The 25,316-nt window shown below is 36.2% G+C and overlaps 3 protein-coding genes across 7 annotated transcripts in view; 1 reads left to right on the forward strand and 2 right to left on the reverse strand.

Moving 5' to 3' along the window:
* Positions 1-5,980: 5,980 nt before the first annotated feature.
* LOC122400336 (protein arginine N-methyltransferase 7) lies at positions 5,981-9,283 on the forward strand. 2 transcript variants are annotated; one of them, XM_043401738.1, is made up of 10 exons: positions 5,981-6,029; positions 6,269-6,471; positions 6,557-6,706; positions 6,798-7,019; positions 7,090-7,322; positions 7,406-7,535; positions 7,593-7,819; positions 8,103-8,661; positions 8,720-8,880; positions 8,967-9,283. In XM_043401738.1, exons 1-10 carry the CDS (start codon positions 6,002-6,004, stop codon positions 9,223-9,225), a joined length of 2,172 nt encoding a protein of 723 aa, XP_043257673.1. In that variant the 5' UTR covers positions 5,981-6,001; the 3' UTR covers positions 9,226-9,283. The 2 variants fall into 2 exon arrangements, with proteins under 2 accessions (XP_043257673.1, XP_043257674.1); XM_043401739.1 differs by having other exon boundaries at positions 5,994-6,177.
* Positions 9,284-9,292: 9 nt separating this feature from the next.
* On the reverse strand, positions 9,293-10,907 carry LOC122400337 (tRNA-uridine aminocarboxypropyltransferase 2). 4 transcript variants are annotated; one of them, XM_043401742.1, is made up of 6 exons: positions 10,730-10,907; positions 10,446-10,624; positions 10,129-10,287; positions 9,878-10,058; positions 9,608-9,810; positions 9,293-9,543 (listed from the first exon to the last, which is right to left on the reverse strand). In XM_043401742.1, the coding sequence occupies exons 2-6, from the start codon at positions 10,529-10,531 to the stop codon at positions 9,414-9,416; spliced, it is 759 nt and encodes a 252-aa protein (XP_043257677.1). In that variant the 5' UTR covers positions 10,532-10,624; positions 10,730-10,907; the 3' UTR covers positions 9,293-9,413. The 4 variants fall into 4 exon arrangements, with proteins under 4 accessions (XP_043257677.1, XP_043257676.1, XP_043257675.1 ...); XM_043401741.1 differs by having other exon boundaries at positions 10,129-10,290; XM_043401740.1 differs by having other exon boundaries at positions 10,129-10,336.
* A 3,284-nt stretch (positions 10,908-14,191) lies between these two features.
* LOC122400332 overlaps positions 14,192-25,316 on the reverse strand; it is a 119,557-nt gene continuing 108,432 nt past the window's right edge. Inside the window, exons 4-6 of the mRNA XM_043401731.1 lie at positions 20,043-20,155; positions 15,677-15,912; positions 14,192-15,488 (exon numbers count right to left, since the gene is read on the reverse strand). Of these exons, the coding sequence (XP_043257666.1) occupies positions 15,371-15,488; positions 15,677-15,912; positions 20,043-20,155 (467 nt within the window). The 3' untranslated portion in view covers positions 14,192-15,370. The remainder of the gene's footprint in view (positions 15,489-15,676; positions 15,913-20,042; positions 20,156-25,316) is intronic.

Below are 25,316 nucleotides of genomic sequence, written 5' to 3' on the forward strand. Positions count from 1 at the left end.
AATTGTTTCTTATTTCTGATCCCAATTTTTCTTTCAGAAATGTTTATGACCGTTTCCAATTTGTTCTACTTTTCCACAGTTTCCCTAGATTTCATCATTCCATCCACAAATCCAGCAGGACAATGCAGGCGACTTCGCCGATGACATACATTGGACCAGAGTCAGTGGACAACATCATCAACGACGGTATTATTTGATCGCACTCAACGATTGGTGAGTCGCATGAATTGTTTTGTTCCTTCGGTCCCCGATCATGTCGAAGGACGAAAGGTCCGAATCGACACCGGTGACTGATTGTATACGTGGTTGGCGAATATAGTGACCGCGGGTATTTTCATACCCGCGAGTAGTAACTTTTACTGTTTTGTTATTTAGTTCAGGGTTTTCTTGTACTCCGCGTTTTTTAAGGTGGTAAATGCTCCATGTAAAATTAAGCATGTAATTCTGTAATATCAAAATGAAATTACACAAAAATGTATATAATATGAATCCAATATGGAAATGTTTTTACTTTTGAATACATTGATTATGCAATAATGATTCTATTGATAATATTGTTCACATATTGAATAGTGATCGTTATTTATATTTCTTTCACTTCACTTTAAAATATACTTTCATGATTATCTATGAAGGATACTATAGTCTTTCGTTGTTCGTTGAAAAATATTATGAATTTCATCTTAACTGCACGAACTGCGGCGTTGGAGACCAATATCTCCCCTGTGTTTATGCGAGGTCCTATCGCATCTTTGTATAAACAGGAAACCGACTCTTACGAGGGAATATCTCTCTCCTTCAGAATAGGAGACCAGTATATCCGATTAATTTTGTACTTGGTTTTTAGTAGAAAACCTAACATTTCATGTACAAGAAAACATTTCGCGATGGATAGATTTCTGATGGGCAGATCTGAATCAAAGTAATGTACATTCTATGCTGTTTTCATATTTTAACAAATTTACTTTGATGACGGAATGGTACCAAGGCTAGTTGAATATTTTCATTAATAAATTAATAAATTTAAAATTACTTGAATGAATTATTTTAAACTTTTGAATTAAATTATTTTCTTGTTAAATCTTAATTAAATTTTTTCTTTTAAATAATCAAACTTTGAAGGCAACAATTTTCTTTCATAATAAAATTCTCAATATTAATATATATCAAATTTTTAGTTCAGGATTTTCAGGTTATTTTTCCGTGTTCGTTGGCTGAACTCATCCAAGTGCTCAGGTGCTACTTGCATGAGTAAAGGCAATGAGCACGATGACTATAATAGTATATTTTATTAGCGGCTGACATTGCGTTAGTGTACTGTGCACGACGTACATCCCACATGTGTGTGCGTGTGGTTAGGATGTGGATGTGCGTCGTTTAAAAACTTATTATCCTTAAAAATGAAATTGCAATTTCGTAATAATATGTTTTTATGAAATCAAATAAAATTATTAAACCATTATTTCTTATTTTTCGAAATAGTTTTTGAATAATTAATAATATTAGCTTGGGATACATATAAAATATCTTTTGTCAGACAATGTAAAATTAAAACGCGTACTGTGCACGACGTACTTTCCCCATGTGTGTGTGTGTGTGTGTTGTGTGGTTGGGACGTGGAAATTGCGTCGTTTAAAAATTTATTATACTTCAAAAATGAAATTGTATTTCGTAATAATATATTTTTATGAAATCAAATAAAATTATTAAACTTTTATTTCTTATTTTCCGAATAATTTTTGAGTAATTAATAATATTGGCTTGAGATTTTTACAACGACTTGACGACATTTTCTCGAGATGGGTACAAGAAATTGTAGACCCCTCGAATTATGTGCCGACGACGACCTGTAAGGATTGTCTATCGAAGAGCACACGGACGACATATTATTTCTTATTTTTCGAATAATTATAGAATGGCTAATATTATTAGCTTGGGGATTTTTTCAACGACTTGACGACGTTTTCTCGAGATGGGTACAAGAAATTGTAGACCCCTCGAATTATGTGCCGATGACGATCTCCAAGGTGTGTCTGTCGAAGAGCACACGGACACGTACGACGTAACGACAGCATATGGGTACACGGGTAAAATATCTTTTATCAGACAATGTAAAATTTAAACGCGTACTGTGAACGACGTACTTTCCCCATGTGTGTGTGGTGTGTGTGTGGTTAGGACGTGGAAATTGCGTCGTTTAAAAATTTATTATACTTCAAAAATGAAATTGTATTTCGTAATAATATATTTTTATGAAATCAAATAAAATTATTAAACTTTTATTTCTTATTTTCCGAATAATTTTTGAGTAATTAATAATATTGGCTTGAGATTTTTACAACGACTTGACGACATTTTCTCGAGATGGGTACAAGAAATTGTAGACCCCTCGAATTATGTGCCGACGACGACCTGTAAGGATTGTCTATCGAAGAGCACACGGACGACATATTATTTCTTATTTTTCGAATAATTATAAAATGGCTAATATTATTAGCTTGGGGATTTTTTCAACGACTTGACATTTTCTCGAGATGGGTACAAGAAATTGTAGACCCCTCGAATTATGTGCCGATGACGATCTCCAAGGTATGTCTGTCGAAGAGCACACGGACACGTACGACGTAACGACAGCATATGGGTACACGGGTAAAATATCTTTTATCAGACAATGTAAAATTAAAACGCGTACTGTGAACGACGTACTTTCCCCGTGTGTGTGTGTGTGTGTGTGTGGTTAGGACGTGGAAATTGCGTCGTTTAAAAATTTATTATACTTTCAAAAATGAAATTGTATTTTGTAATAATATATTTTTATGAAATCAAATAAAATTATTAAACTTTTATTTCTTATTTTCCGAATAATTTTTGAGTAATTAATAATATTGGCTTGAGATTTTTACAACGACTTGACGACATTTTCTCGAGATGGGTACAAGAAATTGTAGACCCCTCGAATTATGTGCCGACGACGACCTGTAAGGATTGTCTATCGAAGAGCACACGGACGACATATTATTTCTTATTTTTCGAATAATTATAAAATGGCTAATATTATTAGCTTGGGGATTTTTTCAACGACTTGACGACTTTTCTCGAGATGGGTACAAGAAATTGTAGACCCCTCGAATTATGTGCCGATGACGATCTCCAAGGTATGTCTGTCGAAGAGCACACGGACACGTACGACGTAACGACAGCATATGGGTACACGGGTAAAATATCTTTTATCAGACAATGTAAAATTAAAACACGTACTGTGAACGACGTACTTTCCCCGTGTGTGTGTGTGTGTGTGTGGTTTGGACGTGGAAATTGCGTCGTTTAAAAATTTATTATACTTTAAAAATGAAATTGTATTTTGTAATAATATATTTTTACGAAATTAAATAAAATTATTAAATTTTTATTTCTTATTTTTCAAATAATTTTTGAATAATTAATAATATTAGCTTGAGAATTTTACGACATTTTCTCGAGATGGGTACAAGAAATTGTAGACCCCTCGAATTATGTGCCGACGACGATCTGTAAGGAATGTCTGTCGAAGAGTTCACGGACATGTACGACGTAACGAATAGTTTTATCAGACTATGTAAAATTAAAACGCAATAGTCACTAGCCTTTGTCAGCCGATTTCAGGAAATTGGTACGTACCTTAGAGTGTGAATGTTTGCAATGTCCGAGTGTCGGAGGAACCCCGGGGCTTCCTCCCTAGTTTAGGCCGCGCCCGGACATTATGTGTGAGAACCGTGGAGTGCTTGTTTGCGAGAATGCGTTTTGCTATTTTTAAATATGGGATTAGGTAGGTAGGTAGCTTACTTTCTGGTGTGTGTGTTTAGACCTAAGTAGGTAGGGTCAGGATTATAGGGACTATCACAGATATTATTTCCGTGGCAGACCTGTTCCTGTAGTTCGATTTGGAGAGTTGAAACGTTAACCGATCCAAACTGATGCTATCGTTTGTTTTGGTTTTACTTTCGATTCTTCGAATCGCGTGACTTTAAAGTCGCTCTTCGCGGTCGCGTTCTCTGTCGCGGAAGGTTTCTCGAAACGCTCGTCCCGCTCGAGTTTCTCCACACCCGGCTGTGTATTGCACGGAATCTCGAGTCTAGGCTTAAGTTTCAGGCTTCGGCAGGACCGCCGAAGAAAGAAAAGACTCGATGAGTCGAAGAGGCCCTGACAAACTGTCTCAAGAGTGGGCTGCAACAAATGGTTTTTCATTTTCATCTTCGGATGAGGATGGAAAATCATTCTATGTTACTACTTTGTCACTGTATTCGTTTGTAGTTGTAGTAATTGTAGATTTTCAGATGGTACTTGGTACCACAACGGCCACTGTTTTTGGACAAGTCGCGGTTTTCATTAGTGTTGCGAAATACGAACGATCGTGTTTGATTTCAAGGTAGCGTTGCGAATAATTCAAACTTATCGCGATTACTTTTAGCGTTGCGAACAATGAATATTTTCGCGTTTTCTTTCAGAGTAGCGTTACCTGTAAACATTAATCTCGGTTTGCAGTAACATTACGAGTTGGAATTGACATGAATTAGATCGCTATTGTTTTTAGTGTTGCGATTATTTTTTCGCGTTTGCTTTTCAGGGTAGGGTCCAGGAATCACGAAGCAGCTGCATCAACTGTTATTCTCAACAGCGTGGGACGGCTGTACCTGATCATTTTAACTACTTTTTTAACTATTATTCAGTAGAGTTGCGCATAACAAAACACTCTACGTGGCTGCTTTCGGGAGATCTTTCATTTTATTTTAAGGATGTCAGGAATGGGTTCTGGCCTGTGGTCAGATTCAAATATTCGGACACTTTTAATATGGAGATATAACTATATTATTTAATATTATGCAAATTATTTAACAAAGTACACAAAGAACATAAACGTACAAATGATAAGATAAATATTGTCGACGCAAGTTCGATGCAGAGCGTCTCTTTACTGCCGAAGTCGAACTCTCTTGACTCTTATCTATTATAAACAAATTCACCGACACGGTGATCCCCTTTTGCTGCGCATGTCGAGGAGCAGATCCTCGGACGCGTTTCGGCGTCTGGCTAAATAATTCCCTTATCGGGTGCATTTCTTCTTAATCTATACACTTTCATCATCGACACCTACGATAATATTCTTTCCTCGTGTCAGCGTTCCTCGGTTTAGACATATACATATACACTTCTTATATTATATTTTTATGAATGGTTTACTTACGGTTTCTTTTGAATTTAGTACAAGTTGACGATACTGGTTTTTGTCTTATATGTTACACATTGTAAATTAAGTATTTGGAAATACTGTTGAAATTCTTCTGAAAACTCCTGTATTGTCTGTTGGTTCTTCGAACGATCGATGTAATCACGGTCATCGTTTCTCGTAAAAATTCTTCATAAAAGGAGGTTGGTTAGGATTCGGTTATGGTGTTCCTCGTACAGTTTAATATAAATATAGCTTCTTCGTCAGATTCAAAGCGATCAATACTTCGATCGGTTATCAAATCGTAATTCTCGTCACATTTAGTTTTAATTCTTATAGTTCATAGCGTTATAGTTTAATTCCATTCTGAATCAATAGTTGGATTTAATATTGAAATAATTAATCGTGACTTACTTCTGACAACTAAATTTTCAATCACATCCTTTAATCCATTGATTACTCCAATGAAATTAATTGATTGATACTCAAATCTGGACAAGTTAAAATAAAAGAATTCCGGTAATTTCATTTCGTATCATAATAAGCGCTGTGATCGTTTTCTATAGTCTGTTGGTAACGTCGTGAATAGCATGGAAATGTAATGGGGCTCCCCCAGAGAAATGAGCCGAAAAAGTACATTGGATGGAACATCTATTTGTATGCCTGGTTCACTCAATTGATATGGTAGATGACAACGAAGAATTGTCATCTCAAAAGTCCATCTACGTATATTTACATATTATATGACGTACACAATTACACGTGTTGTAGCTTACATTTGTCATATTCAGAGAGTGGATGAAATTTATTATAATACGTTGTAGAAGTAGTACTTTTGTTCCATTATACCGTTTCTTTGTGGTTATAATTGTTTAACGAACCTTAATACAATTGTATCCATCCATTGTTCATATCCTTAATTTAGTATATCCTACTGTTTAATTTGTATTTGATATTTTCAAATAAAGTTATTTGTAAATATACTTTTTTGTGAATTTTTGTTTATTTTGTGTTTATTCTTTATGATAGTTTTAATTAGCTAAATGTAAAGTTTTATATTTTTAGAAATTGAGAAGTTACTTTGGAAAAAGTATATGTTTCGATTTCCTGTGAGTCAGTTAATTGTTATGCGCAACATGAGTATTTTTACTCAGTGTCTAAATCCTTTAACCGGTATTATTACTTGGGAAGAAAAAGATGAAAATTATGATTATCATCAAGAAGTTGCTAGATCAGCATTTGCTGATATGTTACACGACCATGAAAGAGTTAGTACCATGTATTACATATATTGAAAATTGTTTTGTACTGCCTGGATGTTCATAAAACTAAACTATTCAATTATGATGGTAGAATGAAAAATATTACGTTGCTCTTAAAACTGCAATTGAAAGAAAGCATCAAACTGGAGAAGAAGCTAATGTAATTGATATAGGAACTGGTACTGGGTTATTGTCAATGATGGCTGCCAAATGTGGGGCAGATAGTGTAACAGCATGCGAGGTGAAAAGTTTCTTCAGGGAAATTGTTAAAACTATATTTGCAAATTGAAACTTATGTGTTTACAAGTTGGAAACCTGAAGACTATTTTTAGGCTTTTACACCAATGGCTAAATGTGCTATAAAAATAATAGAAGAAAATGGTTTTGAAAATAAGATCAAATTAATACACAAACGTTCTACAAAAATGACAGTGGGAAAGGATGGTGATATGGTTAAGAAAGCAAACATTTTAGTTACAGAAGTATTTGATACTGAACTTATCGGAGAAGGAGCTCTTTCTACGTTTCGTCATGCTCATGAATATCTCCTTGAAGTACAAATACTATCTCCTTAATTTATATACAGGTATATAATTTAGGTTTAATATGTATTTGTTTTCTTAGGAGAATAGTATAGTAGTACCACATACTGCTACTGTTTGGGTACAAGTTGTTGAGAGTCCAGCTATACATGCGTGGAATACAATACAACCGATACAATACAAAAACAAATACTTGTTAAGTACACCACATTGTGTAAAGTCTTGTTTTGGAGCAGCTGCAGTACATGATATACAATTAACAGAATTTCCTCGTAATGCATTTAAACCATTATTACCACCTCAGGCTATTTTTAGGTAAATATATAGATGTATAACTTGAAAGTACAATATGCTAAGAATATTTCACATAATCATGAGATATAAACTAAATACTTTAGATTTGATTTGTCTGGTAAAACACCTCTACAGTATGATGAGAAAGTATGCTTGCGTGTAAAACCAACTTCAACTGGTACAGCACATGCTATTTTCATGTGGTGGGATTTAAATATGGATATAGACAATCAGGTAATAATTAAATATGAAAGAATTCTCTAAGGTTATTGCTAAACAGCTTTTGTATAGGTTTTGTTAAGTTGTGCACCAGTATGGGAACATCCTAATACAAAAAAGTTACAAGATGAAGGTATAAGTCTTACAAAAATAGCAGATTTAATACCTTGGAGGGATCACTGGATGCAAGCTATCTATTACTTACCTATAGAAACATCAGTCATTGCTGACAACGGAATTAGTTTGATTGGATATCATGATGAATATTCTCTTTGGTTTCAATTGATAAATGAATCAATGTATGCTGATTTGAGCATTGTATTTATTTTATTAGAGGTATCCCTCGAGTTACGATATTAATTGGTTCCGCGTAAGTCGAGACTCAGAATTAGTCTCTGAAATATTTTGAAATATATACAAACTATTGTGAAATACCTATTATCTTTTTTATTTAAAAACATTCATCTATAATTACATACATACATTTTTTTTTTAAATAAAGTTGCCTGAAGTACCGTGTAACTCGAGGGATACCTGTATTTGTCTCTCGTTTGACTGTTTTCTATAGTTCCTCATTTGCAGAAGTGAAATACCAGATTGTAAAAGACCTATCTGCAGTTGCGGTGTTCACGTAGCTTATTGTAGAACACGTATAGGACAATTAAATGATGAAAAACGAAATGAAAAATATATTAAAGCACTGGAAGAGAAGGTTACATCAGAAACAGTTTGTTTATGTTTGTCAGATAGTTGTTTACTAAGTCTTGCTGCTATAAAATTAGGCGCAAAGAAAATATTTATTTTAGAGACCAATTTTCTATCCAGAAAATGTACAGAAATGTTTATAAAAGCAAATGAACTCTCAGAAAAAGTACATATCATTGAATCAGTAGATGATTTGCCTCCAGAAAACACAATTAATTTAATTTTTGGCGAACCGTATTTTGTTACTTCCATTATACCATGGGAAAATCTTTATTACTGGTATCTCTCATCAAAATATTCATCTCAAGTAGAAAGAATTCCGATTGCAGCAACAATTATGGGTGTTGCGGTTGAATTTAAAGATTTACATAAAATACGGGCACCGCTTGGAATCTGTGAAGGTTTTGATTTATCTATATTTGATAAACTTGTTCAGGTATGTTAACCTATTAAAAATATTTGAAAATTAGACTAAGTTTTCAAATATTTTGTAGGCATCAAGCGAGAAAAGTGATAGTCCAATAGAAGCTCAACCATTATGGGAGTACCCTGCTAAGGCACTAAGTTTACCTTTTATTATTCAAGAATTCGATTTGACACAGAATGCAAATGAATATAAAAATATAAATATTTCAAATACCGTTTCTATATTAGAGTAAGATTTTTTTGAATTCTACATTAATGGTTATAATAAACAAATATTTATTGTTTTTTTTTTAATTTTTTTTTTAATTAATATAGGAATGGATCATGTAATGGTGTGGCTTTATGGGTTGATTGGCATTTGAATTCCGAAATTACAGTATCTTCTGGACCTACTACAGAAATACAGCCTGGTAAACGGATATCATGGGATCCGTTTACGAGACAAGGTGTGCATTTATTTAGAGACATAACAAATGTTACACAACAAAATGTTCTTCAATGGTCATTTGTCTTTGTACCACACCATGGAAATATGACATGTGATTTTCATATGTTGTCAAAAACTATGAAATAACGTGACGCAATATTTATAAAAATATGTTTTTAAATTAAAGACGTTACTTGTTTATATAATTGTTTCTCTTTATGAAATACTATCCTTGTACATATTTATCAAAATTACACATTTGTTCTAGAATGAATCTCTGTAAGTATCTATAATTAGTATTTTGTCTATTATATTAAGTTACTTAGTAGAAACTGTTATGTAGATTCTTCAGGTAGCATTCGTAACTGTTTAGCTAGTCTCCTCCCTATAAGCTTAGGGTATGTTTTTTGTTTAATAAGGAATTCCTTACTTTGATGAGTTACAGCTCCATTTTCCAACTGAAACCTACATTATTTATATTTATTAGTCATATAGAATACATTTTCACATTGTAGTGTTAGAAACTGACCTGCAGAGATAATGTAGGGGTCCAAGCATTTTATCCTTTAATTCTGGATCTCCTTCCAAAATTGAAAGTGCAAATGCACCAGTTTCAAGTGTAGACAAACAACCTTCAGTAGGTTGAGTTCTAATAACATATTCACTTGTTGGTACTCCCACTAATTTACATGCTTGCAACACACAAAGTGCTGGACTTGAATGGTATATTGCCTGTGAAAAGTAGTTGTATCTTCATCAACTTCAACAGGACAACTGTCTAAAGTACTGCATGTACTACCTTTGCTTGTGGCCAAGTTCCATCTAACAAAATAAGATTGTATGGTTTTTGTCCATCGATACCAACTGGATTTAATTTATCAAGTGCTACGGCATCAGGAGATGGATATAACAATATAGTATTTTTATCATTCAAAATTTCTGTCAAACCTTCATGTTTAGATAATGGAAATTTTTTCCCCCTAAAGTTAAGAATGCAATAACATTGTTTCTGCTCTCTTGGCATTATCCTTAATATATTAATAGACTTACCTGAAAATTGCGCATTTCCCAGATTCAAGGCCCAATGCAAGCATAGGTGCAGTTCGTAAACAGCGTTTTGCTTCAGCTGGATGCTGTAAAATTATTATTTTCGATGCAGGACATACAGGGTGTTTTGGCAATCCAGGACACCAACATACTGGCACTGGCCTCCTGTAAAAATATATTAATGGCGTGCTTCGTATTATTTTCAAGAAATCTGCAAATATTAATTTTTTATTGACTATAATAATACAGGGGAAGTACCGTTTTCTTTTAAATCGAATACGATTATTTATACATAACCTAATATTCATGCATGTACTTACTTGCATTGCGAACATTTATTTCTCGTTTCTGGGGGATCGGCAAGTATTTCTGATAATTCCTGCCACACAGTTTCTTCATTCATCATAATATTGAATTACAAAAACAAAAAGGATATTGAATGTTAATAGTTGATAGAGGTGCAGGCATAATTAATATGTAGTAGGAGTTAGCTTTGAAACTGTAATAATCATACATATACTGATGAAATTGTCGATACAAGAAAATATTATCTTCTCAGTGTTTAATACAAACAAAAAATAATAATAAAATATTCCATAATTACGTTTTTGTTACAGAAGATAGTTTAATACTTTTATTCCACCGTATGAATACAATTTGAATTTCCCACTTTTAATGGAATCGACAGTTGATGTACAGTTTGCTAACTTTATCGATTTAATAAATAGTTTATATATGATTTGACTGATTAATATACTGAACACTATTATGCCACATCATACCCGTTGATAAACATTCTTGTACTCAAGCTATAGTTCCTTTACCATTTCTATATCAAATCCACAGTTATCGATTCAGAATGGAAGTAGTCCGTCGTGCTGATAGTGGCAAGAATTTAAACGAATATCAGAAAATAAAATACGATAGATTTGTACCGACTTCATGAAAAATGATTCGTTTTGAAGCGCATGTATCTTTAACACTAACCTACCGCGACCGGTAAAATGACCGTTTTTAAAATTTAGTTTAGAATTTCTAATATACAATATTATTTTAGCGCCATTTAACTTCACGACTTTTCTTATAGTATACGTACAATGAATTTTACAATATTCACTTCTATTCTTATTGTTTTCTGAGAAAAATACGTAGTCTGTCTTACGTTCCACGACCGATCATCTGACCGGTTGAAGGATTTATATTTTTTTGTAAAGAAGTGGACAAAATTTGGTACCAAATTCTGATTAGCTTTCGATGTAAATAGGAAATATATATGTATAAGATTAAAGATTAATGGAGAGAGTCTTCAGTTTCTAATCTTAGAAAAAAATAGTTAAACTTTAGGCGCATGCAGTTTTGAAATTACTAGTGTTTTATTAATAATTCAGCCGCTGTTCGAAGCGGCAAAGTTTCCTCTTTGAAATGGTTTTTGGTTTTTGTCGATCCGTACGTGACTGTCGTGACCCAATTTCGGCGTAGTATTTCCAAGAATTTACTACGCACTGTTTACTATTGTCGCGTGCGCGAGATCAATGAACTCGTGAGCGCAACAACGAAACGTAAACAAACCCTATCTCCGAAACTAGCCACCGCATCGACTTGAAACTAAAATCGCTATATCTCCGGAACTAATGGAGCTATCGACTTGTACAAACGCTAATTTTAAAGGGCATTTCATCCGCTATTCGATGAGCATATACATTAAGTATCGGTAGGTTTTGTGTTAAGTAACAAAGCTGAAATAATGAATTTTTCAATTTGTTCATCCCTAATATCGATTTTGTCTACTATAAAGGTGTTCGATAATTTGATCGATATGTGTAACGAAGTGCATATCGTTAATGTTGGATTTTGTAATTTTTGTAAGACATTTGTTATGTTTAAAAAATGGTATGTTATAATTTACACAACGTTAATGATAGTAGTAAAATACTAAATATCCCTATGAAAGAAAGAAGTTGACACAAAGAAACTGTTGCCACCATAAATACAATAAATGCACATCAATGGTTGGCTCTAACTTTTAAAAATAAGATATCGTATATCTTTGAAAAGATAATATTGTACCAATTTAATTTCTTCAATTATCCATAAAAGTAGACAAAATTGCATATTATTGTACATATTTGGAGATCTGATGAAGTTCATAATTATAAACATACGTCGGTGCCAGGACTTAAATAATGAGGAAATCACTTCATGATATGTAAGTGTAAGATGGAGACATTTCTTTACCGTTCTGCCCCTCGTTTGACAATTGTTAATTCCACTATTCCACTATATGAATCTCAAACGGTATCAAAAGTTGTGAATGACATAATCCCAGTGCACCATTGATTTCATTTTCATTACTCTACCTTTATCTCCCTTTTTTTGTAGTTGCATCACTGGCATTCATTTTTGCCTTTTTTCTCCCCTTTACTGACTCGCTGCCTCTCTCTAGGGTATTGTTGTTTTCCAGAAATGGCGAAAAATCGACGGAACCACTAATTGGTTCTGTCAATCCTGTATAGGGGCTGCAAAAGTGGAGGGATGGCGGGCTGGAGTAGGGATGGAAGAACGTTGAAACGACGAAGCATTGGTCACGTCGACCAGAAAGATTCGTTACGGGAATACAACGTTCCGGTAGAGCAACTTTCATTTCAGTTGGGCGTTTTTTTTTTTGTTGATTTTTCGTTTTATTATTGGTTCCCCTCTGGCTTTTTCAACAAGCGCGCCGTGGCGTTTCGATGGTCCTACACGTTTCGACGCTTCGACGGTAGTGGTCGCGAGAAATGAAGCAGCCTCCCTATTCGAAACACGGATTCTTGTTTCGAATTGCTGGAACGTGTAACTGCGGACCAATCGATTTGGGGCCGAATTGTGAATGTTTGTTCTGGTTTCAACCTTAACCAGAAAATTAGAAATTTGTTTCTACCTTTGTCTGTTACATCGATACTTACAGTAGATAAAAAAAGTATTAGTACACCTCCTTTTTTGAAATATTTTTACACACTGAAGCGAAACTTATACTTTTTTTTATGAAAAAAATGTCTAAAAAGACCAGAAAAACGAAACTCGAGACTAGAATATCCTCTTAAGAGTAACTATTTTTGTTATCAATATCCTATTTGATTAGGAACAACGGGAGTTTAAAGAATGTCATAAACAAGTATATTTTATAAGCAGAAGAGTTATGGAACGGATAAGTACTACTAACAGCAATTGCGATATTGATAAAATATCAAAACTTAAAATATTTTTGTAGCTAGTCTTTGACGCGCATTATATGGATTACCACAGAGCGTTTTATAGTTTTTAAGCGTGGGAGAAGTGGATGGGTTTCGAAATTCCAGATTTCTTAGATTCCCGAAACCCTCCAAAACACGCAAGATACTATCAAATCTCCGGAACCCCTGGAACTTTGAAATGTGCACTATCTCATCAGAGACCTCCGGGATTCCCAAAACATACGGAGACCTTCTATGTATAGGTATGCCAGGCTTCTCCGGGACTCTTGTAGTCTATCTAAAGCTTAGTTCCGCACATTCAAAGTACTAAGATTCCGTTTAATGCTATTTCGTTATAATGAGGTTTCTGTATCTTGTACAAAATATATTTAGTCATTTCATACGTATAGTTGTGATCGTGTGTTTCATGAAAAGTGTTTATATGTAATTGACACAATAGGCAATTAGGGACAATCATTTTTTAAAACGATTTGTTAAACCAGGAGTAGAGTCTTTAGTGAGAAGCTTCATCTTTGTTATTAAATCTATATTGGAACATTTGTTCTAGGTTTTCTTTAGACTCGTAGTATCTAATACTTAGTCGTCGTTTGAGTAAGCGAATACTGCAAGTCGACACGATATACATATACCATGTGTGTAAAAAATAGTGAAAAAATCATAGATGCAAAGAAAATGCATTCATGAAAGAGGCGGGAGAAAGGTTTTGAAAAATTGTGAAGGGTATTATAAAATATTAAAATATAACTTGAATTTTATTGTATAGTACTAAATGATGCCACGTATGGCACTGTTTTCAGCGCTGAGGTTTTGGACAAATACAAAAAAAGCGTGGAACCTCTTTATACAAATTCCGATCGAATAAATTTCAATCACAGTGCGATGTACTTATTTATACATGACGCTAATTGGATGACATAAAACGTAAATTTTTAAACGATCGTGACGCAAACACTTTTTAGTTCTGAGTAATTAGAAATTAACGTAAGGATTATGTTATTCGGTTAAATCGCCATTAATCTGCACGTAACTTTACGGAAAAGTCTTTTGATTTCTCCCCGCGACTTTCTATGTTTACAACGAGCTTTTTATAACAAAAGGAAGAAAAGAGTATAACAAATTATCCGGAACTTTGTGGATTGATAGAAAGCTTACTCGATTATGAAAAAGAAAAGAGTGTGCTACTCTACCGGTCGTCAAAATTCTAGAATTTCGTAGTTTTTTTTTTTTAGTGGTTACAAACTATCTTTGTTCTTACTAGAGCCGTTATCGATCACACATTTACAATATTGACTCTCTTCTAAAGAAGAAGTAACATATATCTTCTAGTTGCGTGAAACCTCAAGCAGAGTTTTTCATTAGATACGTATATACTGGCGTTCTTCTATTAACGAACAAAAATTAGCTTATCAATTTTATATTAATACAAATCCTGTTGTCCAAATCTCTCTGAATTCTTAAGTAATACAAACAATTTCTTTATCCGTGAAAAGATTTTATTGTAATGAATTCTATGGAGGTGCCCTTTATTCTAAATAATTACCAAAGATATTCCACGAATAGGCAGTATAGAAGATCGCATTATTGTAAGATCGAAACGTGTCTGCTTGAAGAATCACGCGACTCGAGGACGAAGTCGAAGCACAGGCTCCAGTTTCGCGAACGTTTCTAAATTGATCGATTGTTGCGCGTGCATTGTTCTGTCACGAGTCTTTCACGAGGAGGAGCGATCTATCGACGATCGGTTAAACGCACTCGCAAAATTACCACGCGCACGGCCGTGTAACACTCGCGCGCACACGAGAACACAAGCGCACGCACAAAGTAACATTTCATCCGGTTTTTTCCCGGGGTCCGCAGAAACGAAAGGAAATCGATGCGAAGAGTTGCACGCTCCGTCTTTCAGCGGGCAAGGCCCGAGGGATGACTCGTTGGTAATCGGATGCATCGTGGATCGAATCACGCACGGCTCGATGACTTTCGAATCCGTTTTTCGTCCGTCGGTCTCGGCCGATCGATCACTGCACTTCACAGACGAAGAATGTTTCGAAGCTGCAAGGGCTGTCGTTCCACTTTAATCCCTTGCCGTCTCTGTTCCACAGTTCGAGGCAGTGCTCCTCCTCACCGTTCTCGTATCTGAAACGCAAAACATGCATTGTATTGCTTTTCTGAAATTAACGCTTCAACCCTTGGGAAACCAAGAGGGGTGGCATGTTGAGTCCATTAGTTAGACATTCTTAGAAATTTGTCATTTATTCTCTATTGCCTCTGTAGGTGAGCAATATGTAATGTCTTCGTTAGGATAGCTGCGTAATTGATTTTACCTGAAATTGTTCGGCTCTCCGACATTCCAGTTTTCGAATGTGATTGGCCTGCCATTAGCCATCCAAAAGAAAGTACCCTCTTCGGCCTGATCCGTGCCTGAGGTCCAAAAGTGCTCGTGTCCGAGGCCAAAGTCTTTAATATGCTTCTCGAGCCTGTCGTTCTCTTCTTGAGACGCTATACTCGCTAGATGCATCCCGTGATACCGACAATATTGAGATGCCCTGTACCAGTTCGCCTGGAACATGCAGAACAAAATTAACTGGATAAGAACAATGTCGGTAAAGTTTCTTGAGAAACAAGCTTTATGCACATTTTAGAAGATTTAAAACAAAAAACGCAATTTTAATTGAAGGAACACGGAACGAAAATTTGAAATTCATCGCAGTTCTTGTTCGCTTTTCGTTTCTCTTTTCTTGGTTTTTCTGTAATCATTTTTATTGTTATCGTTACCGCGAACAAACGACGAGGTATTTTATCCTTGTTTATAAATATACATGCAGCGTGTTGCACTTTGCCCCCGGGCAATCAGCGGTCGTTTATTAATAAAACATGAGAGGCAAGACATTTTCTAATTTATTCTAATCATCCGAATGGATGAGCGCTTTAAAGCTTCCATTGCCGACGGCGTGTAACATTTAAATCTCTAGAGAGACGATTGAAACTTGTCTGCTCAATTATGTAGTTAACAACGAACGTCAATCGTCGAAAAATATTTGAGAAAAATTCTTTTATTAAATTAATCTCACGGGACCGTTTAAATTCTGTTCTGCACATTTTTGTGTTTTCAAATCCAGCTGTTCAAGTATTTTTACGTAGAATTACAAGAATAACGCAGGAGGTAGAGAAGGAAGGGTTGGTAAAAGGATTTCGGGCGACATCGGTGCAATCGCAGCGACGCTCTATTTATTGCGCTTTATTTGCATTCGCGTCGGGTTACACGCGATTTTTCGTCTCCTCCATTCTCTGTTTTTTCTGTTTTCCTCCGTAAGGGAAGTGAAACGTGTTCGAGCCTCGAGTCCGTCGACCACGGCAGAGAACATTCCTCCGCATCGACACGAAAATCGCATTCGGCCAGCCCGTGATGTCACTGGTGAATTTATGACGCGACGGATCTTTGGCACGCTCGCAATGGCCTTACCACGTGTAAAAAATATTGACAGCCCTACGCGATACACTGATAGTGACAAGAATACTTATACAAGGTGTTTCATTTTCGGTTGATACGTACAAGTACTGTAAAACAGTGTTTTCCGAAGTAAAGAGTATGTTTAGGAAGGACGTCTTACAATCCAAAAAGTTTGTCGCCCCCTCAGTCCAACACGCTACTTTTAGTTTCTCTTGTACTTTTTAACACACTGAAGACTAATTTCATTTGAAATTAATCGTCTACAATTTTTATTTGTACTACGTTTTTAAAAGTTTTAAAATATGTGAGTTTATAACCAATATTGCAAGCGAATATCTTTGAAACCAACAAGCATATTTATGACTACAGAGCAAAAAAATGTTTATCAAGATATTTTCTTTGTTCCGTGGTATACAATATGCCTGCAAAAGCTTTATGGCATTGTTTAACCACTTTATATACATACATATTTATACGTTCAGCGTTTCTCATAATTTGTATCGTTATCTCTCCTCTCAAAATTCGCTACAATAACGGTAATAGCTTCAGGGGAATATAGAGTATTCGACTAATCGAATATCCTCTTAATTCATGTTTTAATGTTACAATCGAATTTATTCGCAAATTACTATTCCAAGTCGAATACGATGAAAATGGCGGTTCTTTATGACTAACGCGGGCACTCGTTCTGTCCAGCAAATTACCCATGGCAATCGATGAACGTGAAAAGAATTATTCGCGATCGCGTATTCGACCGTCCAAGTTCTCCTACGTAATGACACTTTACGTTGCCCGCAATAAAATACAGAACGCGTACTTAAGTCCGTTTTAAATTTTGCAATAATGTCCTTTATCGTATCCGATTCATTTTACTTGCAAACGAATTTTGACGTTATTATTTCTTGTTCTGTAATTCAATGACAATTTGTGGGGATCGGTAATCTAAATTAGGATTCTTTTGTAACGAACAAAACAAAAAAACATAAATTAGGTGGATCACTAAAGATCGTATTTAGTCGAATACAATTGTATTTTATTGAGTATTATAATATTTATCATCGTTATAAGTTTTTAATTACCAAACTTTTATCGCGATACGAGAGACGAAAAACTGTACCGTGTTTCCACAATGAACAATTCAAACTTACCAACGACAGGTAGATTTTTGCATCGTTATTTTTTGTCCTTCGTTACAGCGATATCTCTTTTGAGTTCGTGTATCACCGCGAGAGAAAGAGCACCGGATGTTCTACCGCGAAAGTACGAGCTCAAAAATGGAAGCGTAAAGGTATATAAATTGGACACGGTGCTCCATTACAGTTGGCAAATGACCGCGCAACAAGCACACCCGTATATTTTATGCGCGATAGGGTAAGCGTAAAGAAATGCAGGCCGCACACCATTTGCATATTTCGCGGCGCGATGCCATTGAAATATTTCTAATATTACTCGTGTCCTGTCCCCGTCGAGCGTAATATTCACTTCTCTGCGGTAACCTGTGTCTACCAACTTTAAAAATCGACTGTCTATCCAGACGAGTGTTTAGCAAACTTAAAACATTAAAACAAACGTTACAAAATTACAAAATTAGGGTTGTTAGGTAATTTTTCGAACAGTAAAAATAAAAGGAGGGATTACTTTGTTGTATAGAATCAGTTTTTAATATTAAAATTCGATAGTTTTTTCGAAAAAGGGAACTGTAATATAAAGATGATGATTCAATCGTGCTGTGGATACATGCGTCAGAAGTGTGTACTTAACGTTTCGCATGGTGCACGCGATGTAATATTCAGTCGTTTCACCAGACAATCTTCACCTTAACGCGTTCTGCATCGCGTGGGTCACTGATGATATTAATCGCAAACGAAACTTTCATTACGTTGGCAGTGCCAAAAGGAACAGAGAAGTCTAAATTCTTACTTTCTTCTAATTTTACTGGAAACCTGACATTCCGAGCGATATCGGTCGTGTTAAAATAGGATTACTGTGTCACCTCTGGCCTCTAGCGACGATCAATTTTTAGAAGTACTCTTGACCCGTTTATTAGGTATTCACGTTTAGTTTAATTCATGGACTTCTACCTAAACACAGAGCAGCTTATTAATATCAGCAAATACATTTATATATGTATATAAATACATGCATATGCTTGTTCCTTAATGAGCCATTTCGCCGGTACTGTTTGTTAGCTGTAATCCGGCAAAATTCGATTTTACATAAGTGTTTCAACGTGTCACCTACTTTCTGCACGCGTTTCTTTAACCTAGACCCTTTAAAGTCGCCTATCGCGATCATCTCTGCCGAAAATGGTGATCAGCTCGGATAAATCAATCGAGCAACTCTCTCTTTGCCCCATGGCAAGTCACCCACTTTCCTTGACTTGCGTGCAACGGAACCGCATTATTAAGACGGATTTTGCAATCCTACAGTGTGTCCGGTCCGCGGCCTTGCAACGATCTCTTTCGAAGGTGGGTGGAAATGACGTCAGACGTTCCTCTGACGATAAGTGGCTGTTTCGTAACAGCGACAGTTCGCGTTGTTTTTCATGATCCTCATTGTAATCGTATCACCGGACGACGATCGCTGTTCCGCATCTATCTTTTATTTCGCAAACGAATAATGGACTCGATTGAAAATTTTTAAACCGGAACTCTTTTTCTCCAACTTATCTTATTTCATTTTCGCTGGTTTTTTCTCTGCTTCTACTAAATAGTCAACCGGGAACATTTTGTTTTAAGAACATCTTTAAACATAGTTTCGCTTCTGCCAATAAGTTTCGCGTTCAAAGGAACTTTGTTCGTTGTTTTACACTATTGAATTAATTGCTGAAGTAGATCTCCACCAACAATGAAACACCCTGTGTATACTTCAAAATTGATACTTCACTTCGTCAGAAAATTGCCTATCAAACAACGAATGGAGCTTCCATCGACGGGATAGGCTGTCAATGCGATCTAAATTTTACTTTTTCTCGAGAAACGACGCGAACCTCGGGGGCCTCGGTTCCGATCGACAAGATCACTTTCCCGCGTTCTTTCTTGCGTTATACACAGCGTACAGGGGATGTTCACACAGCCAGATGAATAGATCGATAACAGGCTGGTCTGGCATTCGATGCACCGTAAAGTGTCAGAGACGGTGAGCCGGAAAGTTACGAGCTTGGAAATAATTTGATAAAGTCCAGGAGGTCGCGTCGACGGGACAGCTAGATAAATCAAAGTAACTGGCAGGTGTTATACCTTGAAGAAGATCCCCAGGTAGTATCTTTTCTCGCCGAGCTTCAACAACGGCATCGTCCATCTTGAAGCGGCCAAGCTGCTGCTGTGCTCGTCCACGCAGTTTGGGCAGTCGTCTGTGAATATAGAAACGAGGATAATATGAATCAGTGGGGGCGTTGAGTGGCCAAAATTTCGATCATTAGAAAAGGTGTTATTGTAGCGATCAATTGGAAAGAACGAATCCACTCAATGTAACATGAGTTTGAAATTACACGTTTGCGAGTATGTTAGAAGTAGTAGGTTAACGATAGTGCTATATTCCGGGACTAATTATGCCCACTTTTCAAACGATCGAGTTGAACGTTAGCATTTCTAATAAGCACTTGTACCCTGTGCATTACGAAATCCATAATAAAGGGAAATAGCAGTGTTATCTTAGACAAGAAGATGGAAATTATTAATTTCATTACATCATCGTACACTCGACTTATTAACAATACTTTTCTCTCCTGTAGGTTGGAAAGTAGAAATTGATTTAAAAGATCTCTTGGATTTGCTCGTACTTAACAAAGGCATCACGGTGATACGTTGAACAAAAAGCTGTCGTGCTTCAATAGAGTGCACATTGCATGTCATGCTTATCAAAGTAAACTGACACATTTTCAGTACTCGTAACGTATTGACATTATCGACTGACGCATCGTTAAAACTATTTGTGAAAACTCTGCGCGTTCGTCATACGCCCAATTAATATTGCGCGAGTTATCGAGAAAGTTGGAGATGGAAATAACTTTGCCTCCGAGCAATACGAGCGAAAGACGTGTGTTCGAGGTGGTTACATCTTGTATTATACAGAGTGTTCGACCACTCCTGGGAAAAATTTTAATGGGAGATTCTAGAGGCCAAAATAACACGAAAATCAAGAATATCAATTTCTTGATTGAGGTTTCGTTAAAAAGTTATTAAAAAATTAAATTAAAAAATTTCAAATCATTCTGGAAAAATTATTTTCGGTTGCGGGGATTAATTACAATCATTTTTGGTGAATAGACATACTGTCGAAATTCTACGCATTTTCAAGAAAAAAAATTCTTCACCAAAACTGTAATGTCTGACCAGAACTTATTCTACTGAAATTTCATGCGTATTTTTAAAACATTATAACTCCTGAACAGAGGATTTTAATTCAAACAATGCGTATTAATGGAGCTCTAGAGTCCCAGAATAATGGGCCGAAAAAATACATTGAATGTAGGATCTACTTGCAGTTTGTCGTTTTACAGGCGGAACTTTAAAAGTTAATAACTTTTTAACGAAACCTTGATCAACGAATTAGTCTTCTTAATTTTCAGAGGTTAATTTAAGAGGTGGCCGAACACCCTGTATGTTGTTTACTAGTGACACATATCTCTGTGATATGTATTTGTCAATCTGATTGTTTGTTGCATCTGGGATAAATCTTAATAAAGTCTAAAAAAATAACGTAATTATATTTGTTCTGTAGTCATGAAAAGTTAAAAGATTATGAATTACAGAATACTAATGTGTAGGCACCGTGTATGTTAAATTAAATGTTTGCAATCTATTATGGTTCGACAGTTGTACAAAAACGTCACTCAGATCTTCGATTGGAGTCATTATATGTCACTCACTGTCGTGTCTGCTGGTATTCGCGTTTCTTCTTTTTGAGTTCTTCGCATTATTTTAATCGTCGACGCAGTAGGTTTCTCTCGTCGTAAGTAGCGGTGATCCGAAAAAATGCAGTTATGTATATTCGAACGCAGCGTCGCGTCGTCGATTACTCGCGTTACGCAACGCGGAAAAGTTCGCGTGTCGGGATGCGTAACGCCTTTCGGAGAAGACGGACGAAGCGTCAAGTGAAAATTCTATTATTAAAAGCACGTTCGCGGCGCACTTTTGGCCGTACTTTCGCGAACAGTTATTTCACGGCATAATTCTCGCTAAGGGCGAAAGTTTTAATGTTCCCGGCGATAAAACACGCCTATGGAAATGAGGAACTTAACGGAAAGTTCGGGATTATATAGACTGTAAAATGAACGTGATTCCGATGCCGCTCTATGACGTAAATAATATCCTTTTGAATCCGGAGGGTTTCTCTAATACTTTCAACGCCGCCGGAGCAACTGGCAGAAAAGAACTTCGGTAACCAGAAAACTTTGATTCTTTTTTTCTTCTTCTGTAGCAGTTGTAGAACAGTGGCGGCGAATGGAGTACGTTCGGTGTGCCAAAATTAGAAAAGTCAGGCACAGCGCATGTAACTTGACGTGCCAACGTATGCATTAAAACAAATTGGTTTTTGGAGTTGGATACAAATATTGACGTTTGTTCTTATTATCTACAAGCAGTTGCAAAGTATAAATTGGTGTAAATACACTTTCACAATTGGTGAACTGTCTTTGCCACGAAACCATCTCACTAGTTTCTCAGGATAACAATTGGCAGTTATTGTCTTGCACAGTCTATATCCATTACATAATTAAGCAAAAGCAATTCTTCTTATAATTCATTTTTTTTAAATTCCTTTTCGTGATAGTTGAGTATGTACACTCTATGTATTTAATTTATCCAACAATAATGAATGAATATTCAAACAATTTGTTTTGCATTTCATACAGTTTTAAAGATCAAATACTTGTAATTTTTGCAGAATTTCATGCAATATTAAAGTTACGAAGTTACCCGCAATCGCTTCATGTTATGCAATTTCGATGAGAAATTGCCTCGAAGGCCTCTACTCGATCACAAAGTATGATGGGAGTTACGTTGGATTAATAATTTTTTCCGTTACGTAAACGAGGCGATAATTTCACTTTTCCGTAAGCTTCGGTGTCAATTTATATAATAACAAAATGAGTTATTAGTGCTACGAAAACTTTTAAGATAACTTCTGGAAGTGTTCTCGTTATTGCAAAAACCACTGAGACGAAAAAATGTTGTGTAAAAATAGGGAATCGGACAAATGTTTGCCTTTCGTGGGTTAACCAATTCCGGCTTTTGTGTCCACGAAAGAATACAAGTCAACAAAGAGCTCCGGTCCTCGTTTCGATCAGGTTTTCCCTTCTATAACTTGTTTTTTAGCAAGATTTTTTCTGACATTCGTTTTATTTTGGCGACGATATCGCGTACTGTTATTTATCTAACACAGGAAAAAGCAGTAGCAATTCAGTTTATATACAAAATTGAACTATTAGAGGGAATAGACTTTCGTTTACGATACTCGTCTAAACTCGTTCGAGCATTAATGTCATTTGAGATGAAAAAATTAAATTTCTATTATTATTCATGATAAATTCTATCCCCTCGACATAATTTATTATAGTTTGTTGAGCGTGAAAAAGTTTCGTAACTTCAAATTCTCCAAAAAGAGTTTTGCAATCCAGTAAGATAATTTCTTACTGTAGGGAACAAGCATTTTAACAAGCTTTCGTTCGATCCCGCCGGCAGCGTACACGACCGCGCAGCTCATTAACCATTCAATTATCCCTTCTTAAGCAGCAGCGCGATTAATCCGATCGTGAACTACTCAGAAATTCGGAATTTTCAGTGGACATTGCAGCCACGATTAGACGCCGCTCGGGAGCGTAATCGAGTGTGATAATACGAGGAAATTGCATCGCGAGAAAGTTGCTCGGAGTGTCTTTGCCGAGGGGTAAGAGGAGAGGGTTGGACAGGATCGTCGGGTGGGCGAACGAAACGCCTTCTCGGTTTCGTTGCTGGGCTAATTAGGACGACGTTCTGCATATTTTAATAATCGCTTCGTTAATCGCCGCGTCGCGATCCACGACGTCCCAGAATACGTCACCTCGCATTAATATTCAACGGATCTTTTAATAGACACCGCCGGCTCTCATTTCCTGTTCCACTTTTTTCCCATCTCGCGAAAACGGCTCTCCGGGGGCTCCCTGTTCCCCGGACTTCCGACAAAAATATGTATGAGAGCGCTATTAGAGGAACAGTTTCTTCGGATGGCAGGAGAAGCGCGTTCCTCGTTAGTTATCCGCCCTCCGGGTATTTCTCGAGTGATTCCAAGTATCTGTTGAAATCGTGGCGTTCGCGATTGTTGGTCAGCGATATTAAATTTCAACCGAACGCCCACGGCGATTGTTTGGTAATGCGGCGGTTTACTCAGCACGCGACTTCGGGGTTAGGGTCGCGCTCGTGATGCAGACTCTGATTGTTTCGGGACAGATTGTCTCTTGCGCGTGGTACTGTTGTGGGCGTTAGAAATGTTCGAATTACTCCGCAGAGAATCAATCCTGCTTATACCGGGCGAATAACTTCAATTTTTCAAACAGATCATATTCGTCAGTCGTACATGTCCACGTATCTAATATTGGTTGACTATTAATATGATTGTTATATTTCGGTTCACTTTTATTAGGAACGGAAACAAAATAGCAAACTTTAATGTATCTGTGGTGACTTGTTGTACGAAGAAACTCTCTAGTATAACTCTTACGGAAGGGTTTTTTTCTCGGTAAGATTCTCGTGGTGATATAATGTATACAGCACGCGACACGAGCACGTGCGCCTCATTACAGAAACATAACAGATAAAGAAAGAGATAATCGTATTCCAAAGGCGTGGTAGAAAATTAATTCAGACCTTGAATAATGTGCGTCTCGTGAATTCTACATGGAAAAATCATCTCTGGTGAAATCATAGTCAGCTCCGCGTTTCAGGCGCGCGCTGAACGATATGCAATTCGCTTCTTCGATATAAACCATCGAGAGTGAATTACGTGCCGCGGAACAGGTGTGCGTTCTTCGCCACTCCTTGAAATTTTCTATTGGTACATAATAGAACCTTCTATCGATCGGAGAAAATGTTTGTACGTTACGTGAAGGAAAATACCGCTGGAAAATGACGTAAAGGGAAAACGAGGAAAAATGTAAAGAACAAGGATGGTTGCATGAAACTTAGGAAAGATTGATTGATCTGTCGAACGAAAGAAAGTCGACGTGAAATTAAATTGTACGTGCAAAGATCTAACAAGCCCAATGATACTAATAAGAAGAAATATATTTATTAAGACGAACGAGTGAAAAGTAGTTTGAATATAAATGGAAACAATGGAGTACATGCTTTTCTTTCTATTGTGTAATTGTTTCGGTATGCGAGCACTTAGCGTTTTCCTTGTAGATTGCTACTTTGTTTCGATGAAACGCACATTACATCATGTTTCTAGAGAAAATTCTTGCGTATTCTTTAAGAATTTGAAAGTATCTCTGTTTGTACGCGTAACTATTTGCGCGTTTGCCTTTTTGTACGCAT

The sequence above is a fragment of the Colletes gigas genome, unplaced genomic scaffold (assembly GCF_013123115.1).
Source record: "Colletes gigas isolate AHSC1104 unplaced genomic scaffold, ASM1312311v1 Colletes_gigas_Sc00017, whole genome shotgun sequence".
In the NCBI taxonomy this organism is placed as follows: Eukaryota; Metazoa; Arthropoda; class Insecta; order Hymenoptera; family Colletidae; genus Colletes; species Colletes gigas.